The sequence below is a fragment of the Phoxinus phoxinus genome (assembly GCF_949152265.1).
Source record: "Phoxinus phoxinus genome assembly, chromosome: 9".
In the NCBI taxonomy this organism is placed as follows: Eukaryota; Metazoa; Chordata; class Actinopteri; order Cypriniformes; family Leuciscidae; genus Phoxinus; species Phoxinus phoxinus.
The window spans coordinates 16,734,378-16,758,679 of NC_136884.1; the positions used below are offsets into that span (position 1 = coordinate 16,734,378).

Consider the following 24,302-nt stretch of genomic DNA (forward strand, 5'->3'; position numbering starts at 1 on the left):
ATATGTTCAGATCTATCTACCGAAAATATATGCAAAATTGTGCATATTTAATGAAATAATGTCTAATTTGCATAATTAAACATACAAATTTCAAAAACTTGTAATACATTTTTTTATGAACTTGTGTAAATAATCAACTGAGGAAGTTTCATGGTGATATCTATTATTTTAAAATTGTACCCTATTCACCTGTAGTGTCTCACCTTATTAATTATTAAGCTAATTGCACATTTTTGCACACGTTAAAATTTGAAACAAAACATTGGTTTGTTTGTTTGAGCAACTACCCTGACACGGCAACACTGATTCAACCAAAAACTTTGGTGACACTTTATTTTGATGGTCCCTTTTGAACATTCTATGAATTATAAGTAACTATCTGTTCGCTGACCAGCGGCAGATTGGGTCAATGTTTGGGGTAATCCACTGCCAAAGCAATCCCTTTAAAGTCTCAATCAAATGCTGGGTGAGTAACCTCAGAATTCCATGTGTCCTGTTAACAGAATTGGACAGCTCTCAAAAAAGAAGTTAGCTTTACAAAAGCATCTCTCCTATGAGTAATATTTGGGAAACTGACCAAGAACACTGGTATGAATCCCATCCATTTCAATTGTGTCTATGTTGTGGGAAGCACAACCCTCTACCACTCACTGGGCAAATGGCATATGGGTTTGGAATATGTAAAAATATGTTCCATTCTTTGGTATTTTTTTCTTCTATTAGCCCATTATTGCATTATTAGATTGAATTATATAATACACGCCAAACAATGACACAACTTCAATGTCAATGTCTATTGCCAACGACAATAATTTTACGTCAAACTGACTGCATTTGAACATAAAATCTTTAAAGGTTAAAGAGGCTCTTCTGGTTGGCTTAAAAGGTGCGAGCCTGATGCATTGTGTGACGACAGGGAAAAGCTATTAAGAGTGTTACATCAATGTATTTGTAATTGAATATTCATATATCATGTGGCTAGCCAAGACACTGAGTTACTTCAAGGGCATATTTTAGTAGTTTTCCGTGTCTCTATCAAAACTGGCCGCCAAGAGAAGCACGACTTAGGAAATTTAATTACCAGAAGACAACTTAACAAAGCAAAATGTGTGTGGCAATAGATGGTTTTGGATGACGTACAATGTTAATTCACACACTTCGTCACTTTTCTTGGGAATAAAAAGGGATATAACCAAATGCAGCCACAATGTCAACAACTCTTTTGTCACTTTTCTTGGGAATGAAAAGACTTATATCCACATGCAGCCACAATGTCAACAGCAAATCAGAGGTTACTCACATTAGGTTTGTCATTGCCTGCAATCGTTAAGCGACAGGCACAGAATTGGAGTTGTCAGAGTTGGTTTTCATCACTTTGTTGTATGCTGCCCTCAAATCAATAGAGGCTAATTACACCCCACAATGAACCTGCGAGGCTCGTGGTGAGAACAAAACGGGATTACACAGGGAGAAACTGTTAACATACAACCAAAAATGGTGCACTACCCATTCAGTTTGCTTGTTCACACCGTGTAATGCATGAACAGCCAATGTGAACGTTCAGTTTACTTCTTCATTTGTTACGCATGTTATATTTAAAGTGCATTCACACTTTAAAGTCCTTGTGTTCTGAATGAAGAACAAGACGCTGATCTCTGAACTCTGATTCGTGGGACGGAATGACGGAAAGATGGAAAGACTTCTGAACAATAGAGGATCTAAATGTCACAGCTTGACCTCTAGGCTCAGGTACTTATTTGGTCTGAAAGGTTTGAGAAGTACACAGATAAACAATCCAGTGAAGAAAACAGAGAATAATGTGCATGTTGCGACATATCTGCAGAATGATAGTTGGAAAATTTCTTCTGCAGATTGCACAAAAAGTGAAATGCCCAGTGAGTGACCCTAAAAGTGAGTTAAGGTTCATCTAATGTAAATGAATGTGAATCTGGCAATGTTTTATTATGTATCATGACAACATTATTGTACGTATCATGGTGGTTAATGCTCTATCGCATTTGAAATTAGCGTACCACCTACTAAATCCTGAACGTAACCGATGCTGTTAACAAAAGCAAACGTGAGATAAAAACGATCAACTATTTGAGTTGTGATAATAATAATTTGTCTGGAAAAAGAAGCAAAAGTTGTTGGTGTTTTACTGGGATTTTTCATTTTCCTTCAGTACTTAGTCTGGGTTTGTGGTATATTCTTAGGTTTTCTCATTTTACAAATGAAATGTACGAGAGTCTAATAGGACCAACGTACCTAAAGTAGAGGAATGTTTTTTCAAATTGATATGTGTTGCTTGTCTAGCATATTCATTTAGTTTTAAGGATTTTTAGACATATTGGGCCCTATCTTGCACCCAGCGCAATTGACTTTGTACACCGACGCATGTATCATTCCTATTTTGCACCCGCGGACAGCGGACTTTTCCCTCCACAGACGCACGTCGGTAAATTAGGAAATGAACTTGCGCTCGCGGGGGCGGTTCAGCGGAAAGAGGAGGCGTGTTCCGGCGCAAAACTTCCATGGTGCTATTTTCCAGTTTTAGAAAGCAATTCCGCCACAGACCAGGAAAAACCTAGTCTAAAGACAGTGGCGCGCTGCGCGTTAGTCATATGGTGTTTTAAGGGCGCGTGCTTGGCCATAATGTAGCGTGTGAACCACCAGCATACACTTTGATTCTCTAATCTAAACAGACGCAGCAATTTTCATTTTTGCAAATCATACATTATTACAAGGAAAAATATTAACACACGAGGGAAATCATTGTTGTGTCCATGAAGATGTGAAAAAAAATTGACATAAATCTAGCTTACACATTTACCCAAATTATTATACGCCTGTTTAACCGAAGCTAATTTGGATGGGTTTCTCACATACCCATACAATGTCACTTCTCTGTGTTTTACGGCCCTGACGAGAACATCGGTCTCCTCGGCTGTCAACCGCTCCTGGTGTGCGCTGGCAAATCCGCCGTTATAATAGCGATCCGCCATGGAACAAGTGCGCCTACTCTTAAAGGGAATGTGAGAGGACGCTCTGATTGGTTTATTTCACGTTAGGCCCAAACCACACCTGTGAATAATGAAGCTACTTCAGACCAACCCTTTTTAGATTTGCGTTGGGCGCAAGAGTCATTTATCCCGCCGGTATAATAGCAACAGCGCCCGGGATCCGCCCACAAAGTTACTCGCGTTTCGTGTTTGATACTTGCATTTCAGATCGTTAAAAAAGGGCTCTTTAACTGCATAATAGACACAAATACTCATTGGGAAGACTAACTTTTTTATTTGCAGTGTTAGAGGTTGTGTACAGCTTCTCATTGTTCATGTGTGGCAATGCAAGTCACGCCTGCAGATGCGTTAAATCAACGCAGAGGTTATTGAGCTGCATGGGTCCCTGGCATGCACAGATAGCAGGACAACTTTGAGGAATTTCATCTTTTAATACTGTGACAGGGGACATAAATCTACATCACAGGACCTGCAGAGAGAAGGAGAGCGTGTGTATTTGAGAGACAAGAGGGAGGGAATGAGAGATGCTCAGATGACAGCGTTGTGTGATTTGCCACAAACCCTGCAGCAATTTTTGCACCTTCAGCAAACCGTCCCTCCTAAGAGCCTCATCGAGTGGAATTCCAATTTCTTGCTGCACTTTGAGATCAGGTCTCTTGTAGAAAATGTATGCTGTCTGGAAAGAGAATGATGCCCCCAAGTGTAGTTTAAACAAAACGAATTTTTCACTGCAGATCGAGGTCATAAAAGTCGCATTAGGCGTACAATACACGGAGATTACAGAGGATTCGGACAAAGATCCAGAGCGATCAGTGCATTTTATAGTCTTATCGTTCCTGTATATTACGTGTCTTTAACTATTGTGCACACTGTAATAAAAATGCTACAATAAAACACTTTATAATTCCCTTACCTAGTTTCCAAACATTATATGGTGAAACATTGTACTAGATTTAATGGGACATTTCATAATGGGACGGTAAAATACTGTTGAATGTATAGTCATGTATTTGTGTGTATATACATGTACAGTAATAACATTGCAAGCACTATGGCATTATAGTACACAAAAACAATTGCCTCAAAAACTATTTCCACATGTGTTACACTATAATGTTATGATAAAAAACAAACAAAGTGCCATTTTGGTTGCACTTTATTTGGTAACACTTTATTTTACAGTGTCATTGTTACATATGTTACATGTATACTACTAAATTATGCATAATTACATGCAACAAACCTAAACCAAACCCTAATCCTAACCCTATAGCAATGTAGTTTATTAATATTACTCAGCACTTAAATGTATGATTACATTGTCACGGTTGTTTTTGTTTCATGTTCATGTTTCACCTTAAAATATAAAGTAACCTTTTTTTACAGTCATATTCTACATGTGCGTACTATGTATTCAATAATGTACTAAATCCCTAAATCTTAACCCATATTAAGTCCAAGTAGTTATATCAACTACCTTGTTTTATAATCGACTAGTTATACTATCTTGCGTGAGTACACTGAAGTTAAAGCCTCAAATACTGTAAAACAATCCATCATTTATTTTAAAGAAAGACAGCACAATCACACTTTTTTAAGCTTTGTATTCGAAAAGAATAAAGAACATATACATTTAACAAATAGTGTCCAAATATAGGGCTAATAATTAACCATAAGAACAGCTCGCAATGTCTAGAAACCATAGACGCTCCACCCATTAACAGCCGCCTCATTGGTCCCCCAGAGTAAATTCCTCTATTAAGCCCCTCCCTTGTGCTATGACAGGCAGTAATACACCCCTAAGCCATCACATGACATTATCTGTTAATTGAATGTCCCTTCAGATTACATGGATGAGAGGCTCAAATGAGGGAAGCTAATGACTGACTGGAAGAAAAAAAGAGAGATATAACTCCCAGTACAGGAAATATGATTAACAAATATTCAAGCAATATCTTGATTGTGCACCTGCATTAAAAAAGTTTTTGGAGGGGGTGTCCATTTATATAGTTTAATAATATAGTACCAACAAAGAATAGATGGGAAAAAGTCCTAAAATCAAACCAATTATTTATCCAGGTTAATAAAAAAAAAAAAAAATGTAAATAAATACCCTATGTAAAAGAATAATATGTTTTGATGCAACAGGATGAAATACATTTGAATTAAAGGAAACATTTCAAATATGTCAGATATTATATTCCTTATAGAAATGTTATGGGAAATGTTATTGTGATTCAGTCACCAATATAATGACAGAGACAAATGAGAAAATACATATACAAATATAACAAGATAACAATGTAAACAGATAAATTAGAACAAGATAAATTACCATATTTAGACTAAAATGAATTCTAGAATTTGAACATGCAATTATGTCACTTACAATTTCATATATAAAGTTGCCAATAACTAAAAAGTGTTGTACCGCATACAATGGTCATTTTAAAAGATGAAATAGGCCTATAGTCATTTTGCTTCAATAGTCAAACCCCAAACTTATGGAAAAAAATATATTTTTGGCAAATTTATTTTTGGCACAAAATTTATTTTTGGCAAAAAAAATGTTTGCATTTTTTTTTTCAAACTATGGTAATATCTACACTCCATTCTTGAATACTGCAGGTTGAACATTATTTTTCAGAACAAGACAGTTTTTTCTTTCTCAAAACATATATTTAAATGTTATTACCTTGGCTGTAGCAACCCTCAATTTGAACTCATGGAAACAGTTCTAGTTCTCCTAAAAACATCACCTTGAATAATAAATAAATACCCTTATAATTATGCATATTAACACAGTCAAATGTCCAGCTGAATCTAATTTTGTTCATTTGACATCCTGAGTGATATGAAAAATCTAATACTTTGCAATACAATTTGTTGTCAGGTAATGTAATCTAGTTTATATTTAAAATAGCACATTTTATTAAATTCACAAATACTATTTAATATGAATAAAATATTATGGCTTTTTATCGTATATAAAGTCCTATCTGTAAATAAAATCACCATAATTTGTAAAAGGCATCATTCTGGCTTCTCAAACTCCACTGGTGTGTTCTGTGTTTGCTTTCTCTGCTCCATCTTCCTGAATGTGTCGAGGTCTCTGTGCTTTAATGATTACACGATTAAACAGTGTGAGCCGTGGACTGTTTGGCCGGAGCTGCTTTAGGTCACTAGAGGGGGTGATGATGTCACGACCCTGAGGAGATGGAAAGGAGATTGAACATTAATTTCCTTAAAAGGGCAAAGGGAAAAATGCTTTTTCATTTTTTTCAACTTTAGCTAGACTGTAATGTTGCTGTTTGAGCATAAAAAAAGATCTGCAAGGTCTTTATAGCTCAAAGTCCACTCCAAAGGGAGATATTTTATTTGACAGAATCCACTTTCCAAGAACTACAACGAACGGCTCGTTTGGATTACAACACGATTTTTCCGGGCTTTGTGAAGTACTCGTATGATACGCAGTATGCTAACTGCGCTCGTTAATATTACAAATGACTTACTTTTAGCTTCTGACCAAGGCTGTATCTCAATACTAGTTTTACTTGATCTTAGTGCTGCGTTCGATACTAGATCATAAAATACAAAATTACACTGGTATTCAGGGACAGGCATTAAGGTGGTTTAGATCGTACCTATCAGACTTTGTCTTTTTTAAAAGGGAAAAACCCAAGATAACGTCAGTAAATTATGGAGTGCCACAAGGATCTGTGTTAGGCCCTCTGCTATTTTCAATATGCTGCCACTTGGTAATATGGTAACACTTTACAATAAGGTTCATTAGTTAATGTATTAACTAACATGAACTGACCATGAGCAATACATTTGTTGATGTATTTGTTAATCTTTGTTAACATTAGTTAATAGAAATACAGCTGTTCATTGTTTGTTCATGTTAGTTCACAGTGCATGAACTAATGTGCACAAGATTTGAATGAAGTATTAGTAAATGTTGAAATTAACATTAACAAAGATTAATAAATGCTGTATACTTGCAATTAATTAATAGTTCATGTTAACTAATGTAGTTAACTAATGTTAACTAACAAACCTTATTGTAAAGTGTTACTGGTAATATTATAAGAAAACATGGAACTAGTTTCCACTGTTATGCCGATAATACTTATATATTTCATCACAACCAGATGAAATCCCTAAATTATCGTTGACAGAGTGTGTAAAAGATATAAAATATTGGATGACCTGTCATGTTCTTGTATTCAGATAAGACTTATTGGATCAAAAACCTGTACACAGAATCTCTTAGAATACAATTTGCATTTAGAAGGGTGTCCTGTAATTTCATCCTCTTAAAGACCTGGGTGTTATATTAGACAGCAACTTGTTTTTTGAAAATCATATTTCATATATTAAAACATCGCTAAGCTCTGGGACATGCTATCTGTTTCTGATGCAGAAATGTTAGTTTATGCATTCATGATCTCTAGACTAGATCACTGTAATGCATTACCAGCTGGTTGTCCTGCATCCTAAATAAACAAGCTGCAATTAGTCCAAAATGCAGTTGCTAGAGTTCTTTCTAGGTCAAGAAAATATGATCATATAACACCAATTGTATCATCTCTACACTGGTTACCTATTAAGTTCTGTATTAATTACAAAGTATTGCTACTGACCTATAAGGCCCTAAATGGTTTAGCTTCTTCTATCTTCTGGGCATCTTCTATCGCCCTACAATCCATCACACTCTTTAAGGTCACACAACTCTGGCCTTTTGGTTGTACATAGACTATCTAAGTCCTCTAAAAGAGGGAGAGTGATCTCACATTTTTATCCTTAACTCTGGAATAGCCTTACTGATAATGTTCGGGGCTCAGACTTACTCTCCCAGTTTAAATCTAGATTAAAGATGCATCTCATAACCTTATATTCCAGATATCGCAGATCAAATGCACATGATTATCTTTGCTTAGTGTTTTGAACAGCAGCTACGCTAATTATATTCCATTTGCTTTTCTGTTTTATCTCGGGATGCCTATCCTGAGGTAACTAGAGATGTCAGCTCCAGTTTGGATCTCAACACCTGTGAAGAGACTGCGCCAACTCCTGCGAAGACTTTAGGTGAAGCAAGCTATGAATCAACATGCACCAATGCTACATTTTTCTATGTTCATTTGTTAACAAACATGTATTCATTACATCAATGAGCTCATTGTTTCAGCCTTAAATCAATACAGGTATATTGGATAACACTTTATTTCGATAGTCCACTTTAGACATTCTACTAACTTTGCAGCTACATGTCAACTAACTGTCATTAGTATTAGTAGACTGTATGGTTAATATCTGCTAACACTTTATTTTGTTGGTCCCCCAACAGACATTCTACTGACTATACGTACTGTAACTTGGCAACTACAAGTCAACTTATTCTCCTAACCCGAACCCTAACACCTAACCATAACTTAACAGTCTACTACAGTCTACTAATACTCTAAATGAGAGTTACTTGACATGTAGCTGCAAAGTTACTTATAGTTAGTAGAATGTCTAAAGTGTACTATCGAAATAAAGTGTAACCGTACATTGTTTAAATGAATACATGTTTGCAAACTGTATGATTTGTACATGCAGATTTACTAAAATGCATAGACATAGTCACCCTTTGATAACAGACCACTCTAAATTGTAATGTAGACATGCATTTTCTGTAAAGCTGATTTGAAACGATATGTATTGTGAACAGCGCTATACAAATAAGTATAAATTGAAATGTGAATTGTATGAGAACTGAACTGAGCTGGACTATGACATAACTGTTTTCTCTAGAGCGGTTGTATAGATAAATGAACAAAATGAATAACATTTTACAACATCAATGAACCATCACTAAGCTTACTTAAGCTGGACTATTTTAGTGAAAATTGACGCTAAAGTGGTACTCTATGCATTAAAAAGTGACACCAAGGGGTCCTAACCAAGCATCCATACTGGATGTGATGAGGTGCGAGTGAGAATAAATCAATATCAGTACGTAAGAATGGAGAACAGATGCTGTGACAGATGGAATTGAATGAGATACATGGGGAATGAGGAATGAATAAATGCATGCATGACTGGATGATGAACGGGTTGAATTGATTGGTGGCTCTCTCTTACCCTTCTTAAAGAGATGAACAGGAAGATTGGGATGCAGACCATAGGAATGACTGTGAGTAGAGGTGCAAACTTGTAACTCCAGTGTGGCACAAATTGATCAACCGAAGAAGACACAGATTTACTACCCAGCAGGCTATACAGCAGAGTCGACTGAGGGGGGGAATAAACACATGCCTTTACTTTCAAAATGTATTCTGGCTTCGATAAAGAACTTAATTCACAATGGTTAATCCACTATTTTGTATGTGAATGTGCATAGTATAAACTGCACAAAATACATATAACTTCATAGAACTTTACATAAATAAATCTAAAATTATAGTTATAGATTGCCACTAGTCGTTTTAAAAATGTGTAAAAAAAAAAAAAACATGCAAATAAAAGAGACAGAAGAATTCAAACAATGAAACGTGAAATAGTCAATGAAACGTGAAATACCAATGAAACGCTAATGAAACGTGGAATCATCAATGGTAAAATAATGAGAAAACTATGCAGATTTCGGGACAATAAACAAAAGAAGTTATCGAAGAGCGAGACAGTGCTAGAGACACATTGTGAACTCACGGCACAGATGAGAGGGGTAATGAAGAGCCAGCAGTACTTCAGCACAGGGAATGGTGCGTATCCTATCATATCTTCAATGTTGTCGTAGAAACGGTTCGCACCTGCAAACCAGTCATTCGTGTGACTTTTTTTTTTCTTGTTTATCTTACACCCATATAGAAAATTTCATATTGCAGTTATTACACAGTTTTAGTTTTGTGTGTGTGCGGAAAGACCGAACGTGTCTCCAGAGCGCAAACGGAACTGATCGTGCGCGAGGTAAATTTAAATATTTGGCATGTTTGTGTGCTGCTGTGCGTCCCTGTGTGTTTAATAAGCAGAGTTTATGCGTGTTGTGGCCCAACTATAGGCGCACATTACTAACGCGCTCTTTAAATAACAAAAAAAATTATTACCTATAGACCAGGTTTCAGTTGGTCAATGGCGCAGTCTATTTCTGTTGCCTCAAAATAGCAACGCGCCAACAATGCGCCTGAACACATCTCGTTTTCAAAACAGCACGCATATGGGCGCACAAATGAGCGCGGATGCATTTGCTATTTAAACAACGTGGCGCAGGACGTGAAAATGATAACTGCGTCGGGCTGAAACTAGCAAAAAACACTTGTGTCGCGCTTGGGGCTGCATTGTGCCGGGTGTATGACAGGGCCCTATAAATCATACTAAGTGATGTTTTTTGAAAATGTAAAGATGCTGAAAGTTTTCTGTGATTTAAGGGTAGGGGTAGTGGATAGAATTTACAGTTTGAACAGGAAAAAAAATCAATATGTCTATGTCAAATGCTAAGAATTTCACAGGAAAATGTTAACGTCTCCTACCATAGACCCATGCGACGACAATCGTTTCAAAGCAGGCGATAAAGAGCAAGTTTATTCCACTCGGGCCGTAGGTGTCCATCACAGTGAACAGATGGATTCCTCCCTATATGGCACAAATAAAAGTTAGATAATATCTGTCTATCTATCTATCCAACCTGGTCACACTAAATGCGTTTCTATATCGCGCAGTGTATTTATCGTGCAATTTATACGCGAAAATGACTTTTTACGTGCATAGGATAGGCATGGGTAGGTTTAGTAGTGGTGTGGGGTGCGTGTGTATTATACATTTGGTTAGGACATAGACATACGCACGTGAAAACTAATTTTCGTATATAAATTGCGCGATAAACACAATGCGTCTCATGAGACGCATTTTCATGAGATCAGGTACATCTATCTATCTATCTATCTATCTATCTATCTATCTATCTATCTATCTATCTATCTATCTATCTATCTATCTATCTATCTATCCATCTATCTATCGGTCTTCTTCTTCATACCTCTGTGACGAATGGCAGTCCTAGTAAGAAGCAGACGATGGCGATTCCCAACACCAAAAGCTCTCGCCGCTTCCTTAGAACTCCAGGAAACAGGTCTATGAGAGCTGTGGCTAAACTCTCCACACACACAAACTTTAAAAGACATACATATAACACTTTACACTTGTGGTCAACCCTAAAGTCTAAACAATGATATACTATGTGTGCATTAGTGATGTTGAATGACTGTACCTGGCTGTCAAGGCCCAGCAGGAGCACCATAAGAAAGAAAAGAACAGACCAGAACTGAGGTCCGGGTAACAGAGAGAGAGCTCGAGGATATGCGATGAAAGTTAATCCAGCACCTGCAAGAAAACATGTTTTTTTTTAAATGAATGTTTCATAACTTTGACTATTAATGCATGTTTTAATTTTTTAAATCTTTAGTTTTTTTTATATTTCAAATTTATTCATTTTTTTTATCAGATTTTTAAAAAATCTAATTTTATTTATAAATTACATCAATACTTTGTGTCCAAAATAACATTCAGACTGTGCAAGCCACACGTGTTGGTCTGAGATGCTCTCTTGTGGTCATCGCCAACATAGCAAGAGACCATAATACACTGTCTGGCATATATAAATATATATTAAGTATGTCTTAAGTGATATGTCAATAAATATGTTCATGGATTTGAAGTATACTTAGTATGGAATAAATGTATTGTAAATAGATTTCGGTGTCATTTTATTTTACTAGGGTAATGCAGTGTACAGTATACCTGATGATACTACGTCTTCCATGGGTAGACCTAGCTGATGGGCCATGAAGCCCAGAATAGAAAACACCACAAACCCAGCAAAGATGCTAGTGCCGCTATTAAGAAAACAGAGTGCTATACAGTCCCTGTGGAACAATACAGACACATTGATAAATGATGACTGTTTTATGAATCAGGGAGTGAAATGGGTGGGGTGTTGAACAGCAATGCAAGAGGTTACTGACTTGTAGCAGTCATTGTTGTATTTGTTATAACTGCCCAGTGCTGTGAGGACTCCTTGGCACACGGCATATGAGAAAAACACCTGAGTGCCTGCATCACACCATACCTGGAGAAAGAGAGATGAAGAATGTATGTAAGAGCAAATCTTGCAGTTTTAACACTGAAAACAATTGCTTTAGATGTACATGATTTACGCACACATCAACATTTTTTCCCTTGAACAAGTAGTACACTTTAGGATACTTTAAACGAGTACTTATCACACTTTTAGTAGCTAGCAGTACGTTAGCATGCTAATAATCTCTCTCTCTCTCACACACACACACACACACACACACACTACAAAGAAAAAATATACCATTGCGGTAGTATTGTTATTTGTTAGGGTATGTTTGGGATCAGGATATTCATTTTTAATATGATTTGTATAGAATTGGAATGAGATTTGTTGTTCCTTTATTGCATTATAAGAATGAGAGCGTGGAGGGCGGGGGGTGTACTTGTATTTTATGTATGCAAACTATACGGTAATTTATTGTTTTTAATTTATATTTAGATTTTGGAGTGAAATTTGCACCAGGCTTTACTTTCTAAGATTCACATCAGATATTTACTGTAGACTTGTAAATTTGTAGTTTTGTTTGCACCAGTTTGAGCAAAGCACTCCTATATTGGGCCTCTAGTCCGCTGCACATCTGGATACTATAAGCAGGGTTACAGGGTTAACATCCTTCAATTCAGTTTCGTAATGCAAGTGTTTATCAACTTTCCCAAGATTGTATATATATGATACCCTATCTGCCTATAAATTTATACACACTGCCTGTGTGAGCACAAGAAAGAAAATAAATCAACAGAACAAAAATAAAACAAATATTGCTAAATATTCAATAGTTTTTAACTAATCATTCATTTTCACAACATTATAATGTTTTACATTGACACCAGTCAATTAAGTTTTATAGGAAGACATCATCTTTATTGCCTCCTTTAAGCTTATTGTATTCTCATTCGTTTCTAGTGTGAACGCATTTTCTGTATGGTTCGGACTTTCAGACCATTTACAGGAAGTTCCGGTGGTTCTCGCAGGATTGCTTGCCGTCTTCTCCTCCTTTCCTGCCGGCGACGATAAAATGTTCGACAGCGAGGACGTTCTTTTGGCGAATTTGAACTAGCCTCGCGTGTAGTTGGTGCTGCAGGTAGTAATGCCATAATAATAACAATATAGTTTCAACGATATTGAAACTATATGTCTGTTCATTCATTGTTGTCAAAGTTACCCGCCGAATTGACAACATGTTGACGCCAGACGCACGTCCGTTTTACAAACCAATCAATGTCAAGATGCAGCCCACATAGATGATGACGGCAGGACGCAAGTATTTCATGTAAAGTTCTTTAGTGCGCTCGCATAATTGCAATGTGAAACCAAACCAAAACTTACCGAATGTATAAAATGTATCAAAACATGACCTTTGGTTCGGACCTTGGTGCGGACTTTCAGGTGTGAAAACGCCCTTAGACTCAAAAACGAATATTTGTTATGTTACATAACCCCACATTCAAGATTTGTTCTCTGCTTCTTCCCAACCACACTTTTCAGATGCCTTGTTGAACCCAACAAACGTATGATTTTTCTACCTCCCTACTGTAATGCTTATCCAGAACAAACCCTACGGGACAAACGTGGCTCCCCTCCAAAACCAAAATCACACCTCCCATGCATTCCATCACCTTTCTGCTTTATTTTCTCATCAAACTTTATTTTGTTTGCGGTAAAAGCGAAGAAAATCCCTCTTTTAAGATAACAACTATTTATAATGAGAATGTTGTCACTTGCATTGTGAAAAGAATTCCTAATGTAGATCTGCTTCTACTGTAGAAACGTTCCAAAAACAAAATATATGTTATATCCTTATAAGAGATATGCATATTTTTGCATCTGTTTTCCCTTCTAGTTCCACACACCCAGTGATAGCAGCTATGCCTGAGGCTCACAGAAACAAACCTCCCAGTCTGAAACCATTACAAAATCATCACAGTCAACTACTTCTTGAGACCATTAATAGGTCATTTTCACGGAATCAATTCCATGGATTCCGATCCAACCAAACGCCCTCATGAGCCAGATTTACACATTTGGAGCTTTCTATGCTACATCAATGAAACAGAATATATACTTACAAGTCAACATAACAGTGTACTGTTCCGTGAAAGGCACATGACACAGCATATGACAAATCCAACTATAACATTTCACTTATGCTTTTTTTGTTGGTATTTTATGTGTCAGGGTTCTGTCACTTTCACAGCTGGTGCATAAAAAGTTGTTCTTCTTATATATCTAGTTTCATTTTTAAATCAACACATTGCAGAAGTAAATCTGGGTTGTAAGTAGGGCTTGCATAGACTAGTCGAGTAGTCGAGAGATCGACTACTTCAACCACTAGTCGGTGCTGTCGGAAACAATCGACAACTCGAGCGTGCATTACCCGTAAATTAATTCAAAATGGTGAACGTCACCAACAGACACCACACATCAGATGTGTGGAAGTATTTCATCAAGGATGACAAAAATATCGTAATTTGCCAACTCCGTAAGACTACTTTAAAATACAACAGCAGTGCGGCAGCTTTGCACAACTACGACTGAAATGTCCAACAACAAAGGCAAATATTAGAGAGAGACACATGCCACGGAGCAAACAAGCATTGGTGAATTCTGTAAACGCCCGATTACAGAGAGGAAAAGACAGGAAATTACAGATTTACTTGTGGATTTGATAGTAAAGGATATAAAACCTCTCTCTGCAGTTTCAGGAGAGGGATTCAGGGGAATTATCAAACTTCTTTGAACCCAGTAACACCGTTCCATCGAATACTACACTCTGGAAAATAATTGGCCGCAAATACGACTCTCTAAAAGCGGACATTGCGTCTGAAATGAATGGCATGAACGGTTATGTATTTGGCTTTACTCTGTTACATGAAAATTTAAATATGTAATGTCATAATTAATGTTTTGAGAGTTTACTTTTGTAATTGTTGCATTAGGCTATGAATTAATAAACATTTATTGATAAGAACTATTTCATGTGTTTTCATTTAGAGTAGCATGAACCACGAGTAGTCAAGTAACTCGAGTATTGTTTTGATAAGAAATCGACAAGCAGAAATCAGTAGTCGTGCAACCCCTAGTTGTAAGTGACAATTTAAGTTGACCTGAAAAAATTATTCTTTGAATCTTTGGATAGGACTACCTAATTGTCATTCTATAAGGACCCCTGACCTAGTTCCAAACTCATCCTTTCATAAATGAACCAAGAAACTTCATGGCATCAGAATATAGTTCATAAAACACTTTTTACATGACACATAATGACACACCCAGGGAAACACTTTATTTCGATTTAAAACGGAGAAGCCTTTGCTTTGAATTTTCCGCGTACAGGCGACACCATTATCAAAACGATCCCCATTCACACGGATCCGCGAAAACGACTAAAAACGCTGTATTCTGCTGCCATGCCATTAGATAGCGATGAAACACTACATAATTAACACGTAATACACATGTGCATGACGTCATCGTCTTCAGAGATTCGCGTTTTTGTCGTTTACATGGAGACATGCAAAAACTTGCACTTTGAAACTTTCAAAACTTTCAAAATGCGTTTTCAGGCAGCAAAACGCTGTAGTAGTGCAAAACGAACGGCCAAAACACATATAAAGTTTTCAGTTTTTAGTTGAAAATGGTGTCGTGTAAACAGCCCCAAACTCTCATTAGAGTAGTAGACTGTCTACTTAAAGCAGGGCTATGCAGGTTCGGGAATTTCTTCGCTGTATTCTCGCTTTTTGCTCGCAGGTTTCTCTATAGAGCTCCCCCTACAGCTCCGGAATAGATATTTGACAACACTGTCGAAAAAACTTTTTGTCGACCCTCAGATACCAGAGGCTAGTAGATCAACGACATCAAAGCAGACGGGGCATTCTTTACAACGTCTTCTTCATTCGGGTTCGAACAGCGTGAGGGAGCGCAATAATTACATAATTTTTGCAGAATTCTTTTTGCCGTAAAGCAATTTGTTACATCGCGAGACCTGATATCACGCGATACTTCCTGACGCCTCAAAGTTGCAAGTGTGTTTTTTCCGCTCACATGCGATAGGTTGGTGCGAGACGACCACCATTCAACCCAAAAAAGTAATATAACCATTCCAATGACTCCAAAGCTGTTCGGTTAAGGTAAAAAGCTGCATACTGTAGGTCACCTTTAATATTTGCTAAGACTTTATTTTGATACGCCCCCAACATTCTACTGACTATATGCAACTTTTCAACAACGTCAACCCGAACCATAAAAACGAACCTAACTTAACAGACTACTAACAGTCTACTTATACTATAGTGCAAGTTAGATGACATGTAGATGCAAAGTTTCACTCGGATGTACGTCATTGCTTACGTTGCATGAGTGCCCAATACTGGCGGAAACTGCAATGGGCTGAATTGGAATGTCCTAACCCTTGATCACTTGGAGTTGATTTATTATTATAATTTTTTTCCTTTAAGAAGTTGTTTAATGCAGCATCTAAATGTATATAGGTGTGTTTGGGTTGTTGTAAATGAAAAAAAATCGAATTAATATATCATAGAGTTGTTTGTGGTGGTGGTGATTAGACGAGATCTGTGGTGACGTCACAATCGTACTGCATTGTGGGACATATAGGTGCCTGAAGAGTACATATGAAGTAGACTTGTTCCCTCGGTCAAAATCGAGGGAACGAGGGTCTGTCCATATAAACTTCCCTCGTCCAATTCACAATGTGAAACGCACTTTCATAATGGCGGCAGGGATTCCCCCGAGGGGAATTCCTTAGGGAAGTTTGCAAGTGCGTGTCTAAAAGTGGCCTGGAACGCATCCCTAGAAAGCTACAGACAGGTGAGTTTGATCAGGCAAACCCTGCAGGAACATTGATTTTGAGGACCAGAGTTGCCCAGTCCTGCATTAGAGAGTGCATGGATCTGCACTTCGAAAACCATCTGGGTGGGATACTCATTTCAACATACCATGATTTGTGACATACTAATTCTAATCTCACTATTTAGGGTGGATAGCATGCAGATTGGGATGCAGCAATTGTGTTCCACTTACATCAGGACTGGAGAGTTTACTGATGTCAGGATACAGGTAATACGAAATCCCAGTTGCAGCCCCTGGCAGAGTCACTCCTCTGATGCAAAGGATGAACAGCATTAAGTAGGGGAAGGTAGCAGTGAAGTACACAACCTGTGAAACATTGACACACGTATCACAATAATTAAGAGTCTTTAATATAATACTCAAGTCCCATTTTATGATCTTCTATTGATATTTCTGCAGTGTTACATACATAAAAAGATCAGCTATGCTAACACTGTGTCTACACTTTAGAGCAGCATACTTGTGATTTTATAAAAAAAAAATGATCAGATGTTTGTCCACAACAGAAGCTTCCAGATGAAGCGCACTCTTTAACAGACATCTTGGAATGTCACACCCATGTGCTATCTAGAATGTTGCTATAGTATGTGCTCACTAAGATATTTGGTGGTTGCTAGTTGTTTGCTAAGCTGTTTCGTTTTAGCATGCTGCTATAGGCTACTGTAGGTTGTTCTGAGAGGTTTCTATGGTATTTCTATGCGGTTGTTGATGTGTTCTGGGCTGTTTTTAGTTTGGTAGTACATTGTTGGGTGGTTTGAGTGGTTACTATGCTGTTGCTAAAATGTTTTGAATGACTGTTAGCATGCTACAGTTCTATTTGGTTGTAAGTGTGTTCACTGATTGCAAGGCGATTGCTAGTGTGTTCTGAATGGTTGCTCAAGTGTCCATAGATTTTGGTCCCTAGATAAGTCTCAGCTCCTTCAATGTATGGGTTTTCGTAGCTAGTTTTTGTTTATGATGAGTACAATATGACATTGTTTTCATTAGCAAACAGTTGTACACGCATGAGCATCAGCTGACCTTGCCTGTGGTCTTCACTCCTTTAAAGATGCAGAAATAACAGATGACCCAAGCCAACAGAAGACACATGGAAAGGTCAGCATTTACGGTCCCCAGACCACCACTTTTCGTCTCCCGCAACATACGATGACTGAGGGCGCGCACACACACACACACACACACGCACACACGCGCACACACGCGCACACACACACACACACACACAATATATGAACAACACATTTTCACTTTACTTCCATGCATGTCAAAACTCATCAAAGATTTATTTTTTTCTGTGAATTTGTTTTGTGGGGGTTAGTTTAGGAAACTGCACAAACTTTAAACATGTTGTTTTCATCAAGTTCTCTGGCTCAGTTCTTCAGCCCAGATTTCTCAATATCCCATGTCTACATGATGAAACTTTAAAGGTCTTTGTCTCACAGTTGTTGGATGTTTTTCATTTTGTCCCACCCTTTATAAGGGTAGGGGTTATCTCACTCATAGTCCGGGACTTGGGAGAGAACTAACACTAAATTATGTGAATTTTCTGACATTACCAAAATGTTCCTAAAGTAGTTGACTTGCACTAAAGCAAGTTCAACACAGTTAAAATGGAACATGTGCAGTTTTCTCCTTATATATAGGCTAGATACTGTAAAATTACAATAATTTATAATTTATGTAGCTACTATAAATGTAGGATATTAATAAATGGTTACATGCATAAATCCAGAAGATAGATTTAGGTGGCTGAGAACAAAAGAAATGTGTGCACAGTATTTGACATGTTTAGGAAATGATGTACAGTACAGTACAGTAATGTATCTTACAACCAGTACTCTTGTTCGGAGGAGGTCACTGTAAAAGCTGGCCATTCTGATTCATTTTGGAAACTGATGAAAGAAAGACAAAAAGAGAGTGAGTTTCTGAATTATGATAAGTTATCTACACTAAAATCTCTTTCTATTAAAAAAAAAAAAAAAACTTCTGACAAAAACACCCAACTTAACCCAGCCTAACTTGGTTTGCTGTTCTTAGCTGGTCTAGTTGGTCTCCAAATAATGTTTCAAGCTACTTTCTTTAATCAGCAAAAAACACAAAGAGCTATATATTATCAAGTACAGAATAGCCTATTGGATTTCAGTGAAATGTTAAAACGCTCTAGGCCATAATCAAATACACCTCCATCTATATGTGGGTTCTTTTCATTTTCCTGTTATGCAAGTCCAAACAAAGAATGAATAATTGTTTCTAAATGCATTACAAAAGGGACTTTGTTTAGGGAACTTTTCCTGCAAGTGTGTTTGTAATCATCTAAAGCCTGAACTCAAAAAACATCTTCCATGACCATGTAAACATCTGGGAGAACAACAGTGCACGTGTTTTTATCAACCCGATCTCACGGTGATTCATACGTATTTTAGGAGGTGGCTAATTCGTGTGAATCCATACGCCCTCACTCGAATTCGTACGATTTTTACTAAATCGTACATATTTTACGAGTTGCCCAATGGCTTACCCCTGACCCCGCCCCTAAATCTACCCATCACTGGGGTATAGACAAATCGTACGAATTCGCACGAGTGAGGTCGTGAGATAGTGTTGGTTTTTACTTTGCACTCTGTTGTCAAGTGTGGTTACCTCATGCTGTAGTTGTCACCAAATCTATATGTCTCATTGTACAGGAAAGACCAGTCAGCATCAGGTCTGTGCACACCTGTGTATGTAGCACTTATGTTTTGGCAGTACACTGTTGATAAAATGGGAGATCAAAGTGAACTCAAAATTGATTTGAGGATGAAAATCAGTATTATGTAATTGCGACAATTTCGTGAAAATTTCATCTTTGGTTCTTGTAATTGTGACTGTCTCAGAATTTTAACTTTATTTCTTGTGACTGCAACTTTACTTGCAATTGCGACAATTTCTTGTAATTGTAACTATATGTAGGTTGTCTATGCCTTATATATATGTATGTCTTATTCAACTTTACTTCTTACAAATTGTGACTATTTCTCATTGAGACTATTTTTTGTAATTGCAACTATTTATAATTTTACGTAATTGACGGTTTCGCATGATTGTGATTTTATTTATTGTAACTATGACTTTGTTTCTTGTAATTGAGACTATTTATTTGTAATGCGACGTCATATCACAACTGCAACTCTAGAACAACTTCATATTTCACAATTGTTTTTTTTCATAATTGCAACCTTAGTTCTTGTAATTGTAACGTTATTTAGTGTAACTGCGACTTTATATCTCAAAGGCAAATGTATTTCTCATAATAGTAACTTTATTACGTAAAACGTATGATTTTATTTATTGTAATTGTGACTTACATTTGTCTTACATTTGTGTCTTACATTTGCAACTTTGCTTCTCGAAATTGTGGCTATTTCTCATTGAGACTATTTCTTTTGTAATTGCACTTATTTTTTCCTCACAATTGCAACTTTATTTAAAGTAATTGACTTTTTCATGGTTGTGATTTTATTTATTGTACTTTGACTTTGTTTCTTGTAATTGCAACATTATCTGTCATAATTGTGACTTTATTTCTTGTAATTGAAACTACAACGTGACTTCATATCTCACAATTGCAACTTTTTTCCTTGAAATGTGACTTTACAATTGCACATTTATTTTACACAATTGCATCTTTATACCCACGACTTTTTATATTGCAATCAGATTTTATTTTTATAATTTTGGAACATTCTCACAATGAACTATTTAATTTTTTACGCCGATGCATTTCACAAACATTTCCTCAACAAAGTGCACAATGAGAAGTCTCATCCATGTCGAACGAACTACAAACCAAAAGTTTTAAAATTCTGCAGCTTGATCAATAGCAGTGATGCTTGCCTAAGCAAAAAGCAGTTGTTGATATTGCTGTATTGAGAGCTGCAATGTTTGTGCCATTGAGCAAGCCTGAGACGGCTTGACAGTTATTAAGCCCATATGAATAATGTTTATAAATGCGTTACACAACACACCTGTGTTCCAATAGTTGTCACAGGAAGTCCAAGGTAGAGTACTCCAGAAACAGTTGAATAGATAAAACAAAGCCCAGGCCAGGATCACAATGTAATATATATTTAGATAAATCACTATAACTTGGGACGCAACACCTACGCCTGTGAACAAAAAGTATAGTTTGTGTGAGAAAATCCATGTGCAAAATAATAATCACTCGTCATCACCATAAATTACAACAATTAAAAACATGGGGCCCTATTTTAATGATCTAAGCGCATGGTCTAAAGCGCATGGTCCCAATCCACTTTTGCTAGTTTAAAGATGGGGAAATGGTCGGCGCTCCCGGCGCATGGTCTAAAAGGGTTGTCCCTATTCTCTTAATGAGTAATGGGTGTGTTTTGGGTGTAACGTACAATAAACCAATCAGAATCTCATCTCCCATTCCTTTTAAATTCCAGTTGCGCTCGCGCCATGGCGGATTCGCTATTTACATGGCGGAATTTGCAAGAGGAAAAATGTAACGCTTCTCTAGCGAGGAAACGGATCTGCTCGTGCGCGAGGTTAAAGGGACAAGCCGGATTCCACCATATCTTTATTAACACAATAATAATCTTTTACATTTTAATCCTTTTATTTTACATTTTTGGCAAGTGTGTGTGCTGCTGCGTGTGTGTGTGTAATAAGCAGAATGTACGCGCGTTGTTGACCCGCCTATAGGCTCATATAATGCGCCCTATAACAAAAATAAATAAATACTGCGCCATTCACTTTTCGACCAGGTTTCAGTTGGTCAATGGCGCAGTCTAATTCAGTGTCCTCAAAATAGCAACGCGCCAACACAGCTCATTTTCAGAACAGCACGCCCGTGGGCGCACATATGGGCGCAAATGCATTTCCTACACTCTAAAAAATGCTGGGTTGTTTCAACCCAATTTTGGGTAAAATATGGACAAACCCAGTCGTTAGGGTAAATTTTTACATTACATTTTTAACCCAAACTTTGGGTTTGTCCATATTTTACCCAAAATTGGGTTGAAACAACCCAGCATTTTTTAGAGTGTATTTAAACAACGTGGCGCAGGACGTGAAAATGATAACTGCGTCGGGCTGAAACTAGCAAAACACACTTGCATCGCGCAGCATTGCGTATTTTAAGGCCCATGGACTTTATTGTGTAGATCCATTTATGAAATCATAAGTCACCTTGAAACATGGGGCAGATTTTTCTCCAAGCAGTGATGCCCCCTTCACTGGTGTATTGACCTAACGCTGTCTCGAGGAAGAATATTGGGATTCCACAAAAAAAGAGAAAGATGAAATAAGGAATGAAGAAAACACCTGGAGAGACCAAAACATGTGTTAGTTATTTACCTTATAGGCTCAAAAGTCTTGCTGCCGTTATCTTTGAGGGTTGAAACAGAACATCCCAATAACATAACATTAAATAAATCATGTTCACCATACTGTAGCTTCTCCGGATCAAATGTGAATAAGGACTTTAAGGGTATATGGTAGAAATTATTATTTTTATTAATAAGACAACATGAATGTGTGTGTGTGTGTGTGTGTGTGTGTGTGTGTGTGTGTGTGTGTGTGTGTGTGTGTGTGTGTGTGTGTGTGTGTGTGTGTGTGTGTGTGTGTGTGTGTGTGTGTGTGTATTTGTATGAATTAGTTGAGAGATGCCAGAGTGTGCAGACCTGCAATCTAGGTGGCTAAAATATAAGTATGAAAATTCAAATATAATAATAACATTCGTGGCACTTTTTAATTTATAGAGTTAGGGATTTGAATAAAATACAATGGAAATAGTGATGTTTTGTTTGCAAGCACCAATAAGAGCAAAAAAAGAAAAGAAAAAAATTGGTCGTATCAGCATGTGCTCGGGGGAACAGTCCATGATGTGTGGCAAAAATTAGTTTGAGCATTGCTGAAGAACACAGAGCTCTATTGATTATGTTATAAAGCATGGGCTTCTGGAATTTAAGGTCAAATCCATCTCATGGTGCAGGGGGTCAAAACGCTGCAGGCTTAATGCCTCTTTTTTATTTATTTATTTCTATCATGCACTCTCTCTCTCTCTCTCTCTCTCTCTCTCTCTCTCTCTCTCTCTCTCACAAACTTTCTCTTACCGCCTCCGTTTTTGTAGCACAGGTAAGGGAAGCGCACCACGTTCCCCAGGCCGATAATCTCTCCAGCCATGGACAGCAGGAACTCAGTCTTGTTGGCCCATTTCTCCCTGGCCTGGGGTCTGCTTTCTGCACTGCCTTTCTGAGCCTCAGGCTCCAGAGCTTCACCATCAGCAATGCCTCCGTCTCTAGTCTCCTCCATGGACCTTTATGTGTATCTCTCTGTGAGCATTCAGTTTATTACAAGTTATTGAAAGTCCAACAGCATGCAGAAAAGTGTGTTTTTGCAAAGGACTGTGTGGTTTTTGCTTTGAACGAATGAATCATAGATGCTCAAATTCAATGGAACTAACATTTACAACTTAGTATTTTATATTTTGTAATCGTTTGTCAGGAAGTGGACAAACAGTGAAGAAATGTTTACATGGAGTTATTAAATACACCTCACTCTACACGGATAAATGATACATAGCAGAAACCGTTTTAAATGGATTAAAAAAAAAAGTCATTGAACTTACCAAAGTTTGTGAACAGCTCCCTCTCAGACGTGCACACAGAACGTCAGTGCAGAGTGCAGTATTCTTGAGTTCAGCACGCGATAAGGACGGGAGTGGGAGTGGGCGGGACGTACAGGGGTGCACAAGCCATGTGAAAACACGCTTCTTGCCAAAATATTGGCTATGTCAGCATATATAGATAGATAGATAGATAGATAGATAGATAGATAGATAGATAGATAGATAGATAGATAGATAGATAGATAGATAGATAGATAGATAGATAGATAGATAGATAGATAGATAGATAGATAGATAGATAGATAGATAGATAGATCATTGCAGACAGACCTTCACTCCAAGACCCGTCATATGTAAAAATGTGGTGTTTGCTGAAATGGTGGATAAATTGAAGAAGACAAAACTTCATGCAGTTGTTCCTGCTCACTGCTACGCTGGACCTGGAGATGTGGAGTGTGACATTTGCACTGGAACAAAATACAAAGCCATCAAGTCCTGTTTAGTGTGTCTCAACTCCTACTGATTTTGTAATCAAAATCACCTCGAGCAACACGAGAATTTTTTAAAGGTAAGAAGCACGACTTGATGGATGCCACTGGCAAACTACAGGAGGTGATCTGCCGTAAACATGATAAACTTTTGGACATCTACTGTCGTACTG

The 24,302-nt window shown here is 37.3% G+C and overlaps 2 protein-coding genes across 2 annotated transcripts in view; both read right to left on the bottom strand.

Annotated features, from left to right (window-relative positions):
- The window catches only part of slc6a1l (solute carrier family 6 member 1, like), a 112,252-nt gene that overhangs the window by 23,539 nt on the left and 64,411 nt on the right, over positions 1-24,302 (bottom strand). The window lies entirely within an intron of this gene.
- LOC307003694 (sodium- and chloride-dependent GABA transporter 2-like) lies at positions 4,163-23,716 on the bottom strand. The gene is made up of 16 exons (XM_079622420.1): positions 23,642-23,716; positions 23,127-23,345; positions 22,201-22,335; positions 21,015-21,155; positions 19,651-19,759; positions 18,840-18,902; positions 18,031-18,160; positions 17,182-17,316; positions 12,029-12,132; positions 11,805-11,929; positions 11,275-11,387; positions 11,044-11,175; positions 10,538-10,640; positions 9,720-9,820; positions 9,153-9,302; positions 4,163-6,231 (listed from the first exon to the last, which is right to left on the bottom strand). Exons 2-16 carry the CDS (start codon positions 23,323-23,325, stop codon positions 6,070-6,072), a joined length of 1,902 nt encoding a protein of 633 aa, XP_079478546.1. The 5' UTR covers positions 23,326-23,345; positions 23,642-23,716; the 3' UTR covers positions 4,163-6,069.